This window comes from Pteronotus mesoamericanus, unplaced genomic scaffold, assembly GCF_021234165.1.
Source record: "Pteronotus mesoamericanus isolate MK-2021 breed Mesoamerican mustached bat unplaced genomic scaffold, CSHL_Meso_final contig_22, whole genome shotgun sequence".
In the NCBI taxonomy this organism is placed as follows: Eukaryota; Metazoa; Chordata; class Mammalia; order Chiroptera; family Mormoopidae; genus Pteronotus; species Pteronotus mesoamericanus.
Window position 1 is genome coordinate 1,586,516 of NW_026555090.1, and position 8,965 is coordinate 1,595,480.

General features: G+C 60.4%; 1 protein-coding gene across 1 annotated transcript in view; it reads left to right on the forward strand.

Moving 5' to 3' along the window:
• DRC3 (dynein regulatory complex subunit 3) overlaps window positions 1-8,035 on the forward strand; it is a 36,002-nt gene extending 27,967 nt beyond the window's left edge. The window contains exons 9-12 of the mRNA XM_054571057.1: window positions 465-535; window positions 2,030-2,153; window positions 7,437-7,568; window positions 7,922-8,035. Coding sequence (XP_054427032.1) covers window positions 465-535; window positions 2,030-2,153; window positions 7,437-7,568; window positions 7,922-8,035 — 441 coding nt within the window. The remainder of the gene's footprint in view (window positions 1-464; window positions 536-2,029; window positions 2,154-7,436; window positions 7,569-7,921) is intronic.
• Window positions 8,036-8,965: the final 930 nt, after the last annotated feature.

An 8,965-nucleotide genomic window follows, 5' to 3' on the forward strand; every position in this document is an offset into this window, starting at 1 on the left:
GAGCTGCACACGGTGGTGGGGCTGGGACACTGGCCCAGGCCGTCTGGCTCTTACTGACCCCCTCCCTTATTCTCCGGAGGTGAAAGAGGGTGACACCGAGAGGCCCCGAGGAAGGGGGATAGCGCTGAGTGTTGGAGGGGGGTTAAGACCAGGACCGGGCTATTGGCAGAGGGAGCAGGCAAAGGCTTGGAGAAAGCATCACATTAAACACTCGAGGGGTAGGGAGTGAGGCGACACGGCCGGGGGGCGGGGGGGCGACGGAGCTGGGGGATGAGATCAGGAGGGAGAAGAAGGGTCAGTTCACAGACACCTACCAGGAAGGCCAAGGCGGCTGGTCTTGATCTCAAAGGTCTGTGACTAGAGGAGGTGCTGGCTACTTCTAAGGAGCGCCTTCTACTCTGAGGCTAGGCCAGTCAAGGCTGTGTCTAAATACGCGCGATAACTGTTTTCTTTAACATTTCTAGGAGACTATAAACATGTTTGAAAGGAACATCATCGACTTGGTGGGGCTCTTTATCGAAAATGTCCAAAGCCTATATCCTTTTCTTGGGGGTCCTCCATGGGGAGGCGCCACTGGGCCCACGGAGGGGATCATCCTGGCCCACATCGCTGCCACCCACCCCCGCCTGCCAGGGGAGCAGGGCAGAGGGGCCTGCAGCTTTAACAAAAGGCAGGGAAGGGGAGAGCTCTGTCACCAGCTCACCAGGATGCCACTGAGTGGGACTCCCTCCTCGGTGGCGCCCGTGGGGCCTCACGCCAGCCCCTGCCACGGCCACTGGTGCTCTAGCCATGTCGGCAGAGATAGCCAAAGCAGAACATGTTGCTTTTTACCAGAAACAGCTTTACAGAAAGATCCATACCTCCACCAAGATGATATTAAAGTCATCGCAGGACCTTATTGAGTGGGAATCTCCACCTTTGAAATTAGAGAAATGGAAAACCTCTAGTTTTCCAGCAAGAAAAAAAGCTCACTTTCAAAGGGTGAAGGTTTGGCAACCACTCTGAATGTTCAAAGAATGTTCCCGGTGTGAGGGGGAGTCCCAACCCCCCCCAAAAAAGAACAGCAGCAGCTTTGTTCCAGTAACCCCTGTGGGGCTGCTCTTCTGGGTGGGGGTGGGGGGGCGGCATGGGGGGAGGAGGCGTGGCTCACAGTAGAAGTCCTGGAAGGTTTGTTCTCAAATGCTTAACACTCAAGGGGAGACCGCACCCTAGAATCCCCACCTGCCCCAGTGTTGCAGGTCTACACACCCAGGGGTGGGACAACCAGGGTATCCTACAGGTCAAGAACACTGATAAATTATCCATAATGAGCCAGGCAGGTTAATTTTCTGGATCAGTAGCCAACATTTGGGGGATGACCAACCTTCTGACCCCTGAACTCAGCCCTGCTGTGCGCGGGGCAGACTGCTGTGCTCCACGGCTGACAGAGTCCCTGGTCCTGCCGGGGAACATCGCCCTCCCCCGCCCCGCCCCCCAGCCCCGCAGGGAAAGAGCAGTTGTGGAGGCAGGCAGTGCCTAGCAGCTGGCACAGAGCCAGGGCCCACAGCCTCCCAGAGGGAGGGCCCACTGAGGAGGGCCCGCGGGTGGGCAGCGGGGCGGCGGGGTGGGTGGGGAGTGGGGAGAGCTAGCAGGCAGAGGAGGGAGCCCCGCGAAGAGCCTGAGGCAGAGTCAGAGTCCCGGCCCCAGAAGGCCCTCGGGCCTCAGCTCAGCCTGCAGAGCGCATTGGGGCGGGCCAGCCCACCATCGCTAGAGCTCTCCCCGCTGCTGCAGGGAGAACGGGCCTCGCAGAGCCTGGGGCTTGGCCCACCGTCGAGTAAGGAGGCTGTGGGATGGAGGCACGAGGGCCCAGGGCCCGTGGCCCACAATAGCCAGGTGCGTGCGTGGGGTGGGCGCAGGCAGGACGGCTGTGGAGATGACCGTGCGCTGGCCCTTAGGAGCCTGCCCTCATCCAGCGGCCATAGCTGGCCCCCAGTGCTGGGGCTTGGCCGGCCCGCGGCAGCCCGGGCCTTTGCTTAACTCCCGCCGGCACAATGGCGCAGTGTCGGGACCTGGAGAACCACCACCACGAGAAGCTCCTGGAGGTCGCCATCAGTGCCCTTGAGAAGGCGGTCAAGGGCGAGCTGGACGAGGACCTGCCCGACGAGGTCCGAGCGGTGAGTGAGGCGCGCGGAGGGGCGTCGCGGGCGGTGGGGGCACGGTGGAGTCCAGCCCAACCCCTTGGCTCCAGGAAGCCTGGAAACCTCCAGGGCCTCAGTTTCCTCGTCCGCAAAAGGGAACAATCTGCCCCTTGGCAAGGCAGTTGGCAGGTGAAACAGGCAAACAAAACAGCTGGTAGGGGATGCAGTGGGGCTCAATTACAGAGGAGCTCAAAAAGTTTCAACCAGCTAAACACAGGTTGGTTTCCAAAAGCTCATTTCTGTGGAGCTTCTGGCACTTTCTAGGAGAAGCAGTTACAAATACAAGCTAAGGTCTGAAATTTCCCCAAAGGTCTTCTTAACCCTCGAGCCTCTAGGATGGGAGGCGTGCCCAGCTCTGTGTCCGATTCAGCAGGCCTCCCGCTTCCCACCGGGCCACCCAGAGGTGAAGGGTCACAGGCCAGCAGGCCAGCCCGGGCCCCTGGCCCTTGGGCCGCCTGCTCTGGGGCCCCTGGGCAGTGTGTGTCACGTCTCTGAAGAGCCACAGCTGACGACAGACGGCTCAGGCCCAGACACTTTCTTGTCAGGAGGCTTTCCTTCCGTCACTCACTGCAGTCGTGGCCTCTCCTTCTCTCCACCTCTGTGCTGTCAGCAAACCCAGCCACCTCTGGCCTGTGCGTGGCCACCGGCCTCCCTGCTGCCCCCTGCAGGCCACTCTCTGCTCAGGAGCCAGAGAGCCCCTGAAAACCCAGCCATAGCATCTCGCGTCTCCCCGTGGCTCTTTGAGGACGTGCTCCTTCCTGCCCCACAGACAGACCTGCTGCCCTGCCACCGCCTCCCTGGCGCCCCCCCGCCCCCCGCCGCCCCACGCAGAGCCGCCCTCAGACCTGCAGGGCTCACTCCCATCGGATGATGTTCTGCCTGGCAGATGCGCTCTTTGCTTGGGTTTCCGTGTGTCTGGCTTGTCCTTGTCATTCAGCACTCAGCTCAAATGCCAGCTCCTCAGAGAGGCTGTCCCTCAGCAGCTTCCTGGAGAACGCTGGCCCGTCACAGACCTCGCCTGTCATCATGGGAGCCCTCGTCCCAGGTGCAAGCTCTCTGGTTTACGTCACCTTGTTTCTGCGACTGTTCACGCTGCTTGTAGGGAAGGCGAGGTCGGCCTCCTCCCCACGGGGACTGCAGCGCGGCTACTGCGCTGCCAGGGCCACACTACGCAGTGCAGGCCAAGTCCAGCGAACACTGAGACCAGCAGCCCTCACTCCCGCCGTCTCTGTCTGGGCCGAGACAGACACCCAGCACAGCAGCGTGGGGGCAGCGCCACTGAGTCCCCAGCCTTCCCTCCCTAAACACCCACGAAATGCTGCTATTGTCCAGACGTAGGGAGCAGCCAACTTCCGCAGGCCTGAAGGGAGGCTGCGCCTGAGGGCTGCTCAGGAGCCCCCAGGTGGACAAACAAGATGTGGGCGGAGTTTCCTCGCTGCGAGGCTGCCGGGGCTGTGGCATCCAGCAGGTACAGGGCTGAAACCTGCTCCCTCGCTAATGACTGGACACAGAAAGGACGGCTCGAAGGTCGGTGGCAGACAAGCAGGTGGGCTGGTGCTTCCAGGGGCCGCCCCCCTCTCCTGGCAGGTGGCCCTGCCTGGCACCATCTCACACCTGCTCTTGGGGTTCCAGAAACACCGAGCGCCCGCTGATCGGCTGACCAGGCAGCGGCTGGCCCTGGTGCGCGGGTGGCACAGAGGTCTGCTCCGGCTGCTCCCACATGACCTCAGGGCAGCCAGCACCCCTAGCTGGAGTTTGGTAATAAACTGCCCAGGGTGACACCTGTGAGGGCCAGAGTCGACTGAGGCCAGGCCGAGCGAGGCAGAGCCCAGGCCGTGGACGCAGGGCCGGCGCTGGCCCTGCTGCGGACCGCCGTGGGTGTCCTGGGTCCGCCCGCGTTCCCGGCACCACTGTAGTGGGGCTCTGCCTCTGATCGAAGGTGCTCCTTAGGCTCCCTCGCAGGGTTGGTGCCAAGGGCCACCCTTCTAAGGCTCATTAGTGGGCAGCCAGCGGGAGCCAGTGGACGCCTTTCCCCCACAGGCCCAGGTGAGCTTCCGGCCTCTCGGGAAGGTGTGCAGTCGCAGCTGGAGACGTTGCCAGGACCCTGCACCGCTGTGTCTGTCTCCTCAGAGTTAAGCCACAGAGCGCGGCACACTGTTCTCCGGGAGAACAGCACGCCCTCACTGTAAAATGCAGCAGCAACACAAATAACTGACGGGTCCAGAAGCCTCCTGCGGTCCAGCCAGCTGAGCAGCACTGGACACATACCTGTGCTTTTAATCTCCACATCAACACAGCAATATCAGAACCATTATGACTCCCTTTTACATATGAGGAAACTGAGGCACAGAGGCGAGAATAACCCGTCGACAACACAGCGTCTAAGCAGTAGAGCCGTGGTTTGAATACAGACAGTTTGACTCAAAGCCTTTCACCAAGTGCCTGCTGAGCCTGCGTGAGGAAGGGATGTTCAGGTGGGGGAACAGGGCCTTTGGCCAGAAAGGGCCTGGCTTCTCGTGCACGATTGCCAGTGAGCACGTCACGGTAGACACACGCCGACGAGGCCTCCGAGAGCCCTCCAGCCGCGAGGCTGGGACCGGCCCGTGCCGTGCTCGGGGCCAAGGCTGCGTTTCAAAGCCCCCCAGCCCTGTGGAAGGAGCAGCAGAGCCCACACGCTCAGGGAGAGCCCGGCGCCGGGGCACGGCTGCCCGCGGAGGTCAGAGGGCAGCGAGGCTGCTGCAGCCCCCCGTGGGCCTGGGCCCAGAGCCAGTCTGGTGCTGCAGTGCCCCACCGCCGCATCTAGGGGGCAGCAGGAGGCCAGACGGCACCCTGCTGCGGGGAACAGCCCGACGGGTGTCCAGCTGCAAGGCAGGCCAGTGCTGAGGGCCAGGCCAGTGGGCTTGTGAGGCCCCAGGGAGTCTGCTGACAGCGGGTGTGGCGCGGGGTTAGCAGGTCCCAGGACAAGGCCCCGGCTGGGACCTGAAGGCTCTGCTTGGAAGGGGGGCTGGCAGCGCAGGGCACTGCTCCTCTGGCAGAGCAGGGACGGGCTGGGGCGGGATCCTGCATCTTTCTCTGTGGTGGGGGCCGCAACGTTAGCAGGTGCCCAGGATGGGTGGGGGCAGGGGCAACAAATCCTCAGCCACCAGCATCTCAGAGGGCCTGGGAGGGGCACCAGCTAGGCCCTTCTCAAGAGACGCACTCCACACTCTGCCCCACCCCGTCCCCGCCCAAGAAGTTGCTTTAAAAGAAATGTGTCTACACAGTCCCAGGCCCACAGACAGGGCGGGGCGGCTCCAGAGCCAGGAGGGGCTGTGCTCCTCAGGGGTCCCTTGGGCGCACTCCTGCCTCTACCGTGGCACTTTCAACCTGCAGAAATGGCAGGAGAACCTTGAACGTTCTAACTGTAAGAACTATTTTAAAGGCGCACTGAGGTAGCCACCATTCCAGCCCACTGGGAGTCCAGGAACAACTTGAAGCTTGTATTTTAAAGTCATTTCTTTAAACCGGATTCCTTTCATTTGTATTTTACGAATGTCAGTTTTTCGTAACCGGTTCTTACCTCATCCATTCCAAGCAGACTTCACGTCCCACAGCTCCCGAAGCTGCTTCCACGCATTCGGACCCTGGGGGGACGGCTGCTCTCCTGGCCTAGGAGGAGAGCAGCCGTGACCCGCTTCTACAAACAAGAGTGAGGGCCCCTGCGTGACCGGCTGGCGGCTGTGGCTCTCCTTGCGGGAGCTGGGCCGGCCGCCCCAGGGCGCCCGACCTGAGGCTCCTGGGCAGGCAGGGTGGGTGTGTCTTTGAACCCTTCCCAGGGCCTGGCCCGGAGGAAGAACTCCCTGACTTCTTGCCACTTCTCCTGTGGGCGCATGTGACAGGGCCACTTGCCCCCCCGCCCCCATACACCATTCCCCACATCAGCTGGCCTGGCTTTTCCACACGGGGTTCTGTGCAAAACCAGCATCTGGTAACACAGTGACAGGTATTGTTCTGAAGAGAAGTCTGTGGCCAAACATGCTGGAAACTGAGAGATGAAAAGTTCGAAGAGCTTATCTTCTGCCGACTCCCCAGAGCTGTCAGGGAGAGGCGCTCCATGCACGTGGCACCCAGGAGGGACCCAGGGCTGTGCAGACTACCAAGTGTATTTGAGCAAAGAAGACTGCTTTTTTTTTTCTTTACAGAAATATTATCCTCTCAAGAGTCCACAGGGTGTATTTTGGAGACTGCTGTGCAAAGGCACAAAGCAAGCGTGCACGCCCCCTTGCCATCCCCCCACAACGCAGCACCTTTGCCCCGTGCCGTCTGGTGCCCCAGCCTCCTGCTGCTCTGGGGAATGCGGGCTCCCCTTGATTTCCAGCTGTGGCAGGCACACAACAGCCAGTGTAAGCACCTAGCACCAACTAGGCCTAGCAGAGGGAGGTGATTTCCAACAACTTTTTACAAGGCAGAAAACGAGGCCAGGAATGCAAGAAAGCAGCTGACCCCGAGTGCAATGCGGGCTTAACGTGAGCAGCAGTGGAGCAGCCATGTGGGGAGCACCCACCTGTGTTTTTTTAGTTAGTTATTTCTTTACCCTCACCCGAGGACATGCTTATTGATCTTAGAGAGGAAGGGAGGAAGAGAAACATGGATGTGAAAGAGAAATATCGATCGGTTGCCTCTTGTACACACCCCAGCTGGGACCAAACCTGCAACCCAGGCATGTGCCTCGCCGGGAATCAAACCCGTGACCTTTCAGTCTGTGGGACGATGGCCCACCCACCGAGCCACGCAGGCCAGGAGAAGGAGCCATCTGCCTGTCAGCAGGTCCTCTTGTCCTCAGAGCAGGACGAGGCCCTGGCCAGTCTCACACTCCCCGCCCGGCCGGCGAGTACCCAGGCCAGTCGTGCTTTAGGGCAAGCAAAGGAACCGCTGTGAGAGTCAATGTCCCCAGCAAGGTCACCCCTGGGGCGGTCGCTGCTTCCTCCCTGCAGAGAACATGCTCCCAGCTAGGACTGCAGCCCGTGCCCTGGTGCCTGGTGGACCGTTTCCCCAGGACACTCGGCACTGCCCTGGGGGGTGGGGAAGGCTGTCACTAGAAAGTGAGCCGTGAGGAAAGTGCACCCCGCAGCGGCGGGCTCCCCCCGGGCTCCGGGCCGCGCCCTGGGGCTGCCTCCAGTGGCCAGGGGACTCCCGCGAGCGCGCCTTCCTCGTCCGCACGCTGGCTCGAGCTCAGCACGCCACCGGACACGCTTGCTCATGTGATCTTTTGCTCCCCAGCTTTTTGTGGACAAAGACACAGTGGTCAATGCTGTTGGGTCGTCACATGACATCCACCTCTTGAAGATTGACAATCGAGAAGATGAGCTGGTGACCAGGGTCAACTCCTGGTGTACACACTTAGTGGACAAGGTGAGTAAATGCCCCTGGTTCCGCAGGCTGCACCAGCTCCTCTGGCTGCCAGCCAGGGAGAAATGGGAAGTCGTCCTTGGGAGTATGTACTTATGCATTAAGAAATGAAGAAAAGAGTAAAATTAAGGATTGTAGAATTCCACACTGAAGACTTCACATTACCCAGTCAGACTTTAAAACCCATTGCCTCATCATTTTTCTAACTCTTACCCCAAGTCTATAGATAAATAGGGCAGAACCCAGGAAGCTGTGAAGTAAATGAGGACTACTTTTCTTCCCCCCAAACTGGACTTGGTGAAAGATATTAACCAATTATCTGACTCTGTGATACCGGGCTTCGGTTCACCCCTCAGATCCACAAGGACGAGGTCATGCGGAACCGCAGGCGAGTGAAGGAGATCAATCAGTACATCGACCACATGCAGAACGAGCTGGACAACCTTGAGTGCAGCGATCTGATAGATTAGGGCTGTGCTGGCGCAGAGGGCTGCTGCCGGAGGCGCGGTGCTGGCCCTGGCCGGCGGCGCCCACTTCCTGGCGCCTCAGAAGGGAATTACTGGGGATTTCTCAACCCACAGCCCCGCAAAGTCATTTTCTCCACCACCCCTGGGAGAACTTTCAAATGTAGAGAAAATAAAGGAGTTAAGTCACCGTCTCTCCATTCTTTAAAGAAGTAGTCAGAATTTCCCATTCACACAGGGGCAGGAGAGAAAGCCCCAGACCCGCGCTGAGCCAGCCTCCTGAGAGCGACTCCCAGGGGCCGCCGGCCGGCCGGCCCGGCTCCAGCTGTGCCCCCGGTCAGCGGGGTGCAGGCCCCACCGTGGCACCCAGCACAGGCTGCCGGGCCTGGCTCTCCGCGGGGGGCTCCCCGTGGGGGGCTCTCCGCGGGGGGCTGTGGCTCCCTGTGTCCGAACGTGGCCGCCGGGACCCAGGAGCCCTCCGGAGCATCCGCGCACAGGCTGGGCACCCCCGTCCCCCTGCAGCCTGATACTCTGTGCAGTGGGGATGTGGAGGCACCTCCTCTGAGCACGGCCGAGGGGCCGGGGAACATGCGAGGCCAGTGCCCATTGAACGGGAAGGGTGCCCTTTTGTCACCCTCTGCAAGGAAAGCCTCTGCACCTGAAACCAGACGCCCCGGTGTCCCTCTCCACAGGCCCTGGCACCACGCCGGCGCGCCCGCCCAAGTCTGAAGGACACCAGGGCTCCCCAAGCAGGACATACGCGCCACAGGTCGCCTTGCTCACACCTGCCAGGCTTTGAACCGAGAAAAAAATGTGTGTTTTCTGTTTCCTATTTTCAAAAGTAAATATTTTTTTCTAAAATCGTAGGAACAAGTAAAAACAACCAACTTAGACCGAAAAGGACTCATTTTCAAAAGATCATTTGACTAGCCCTGG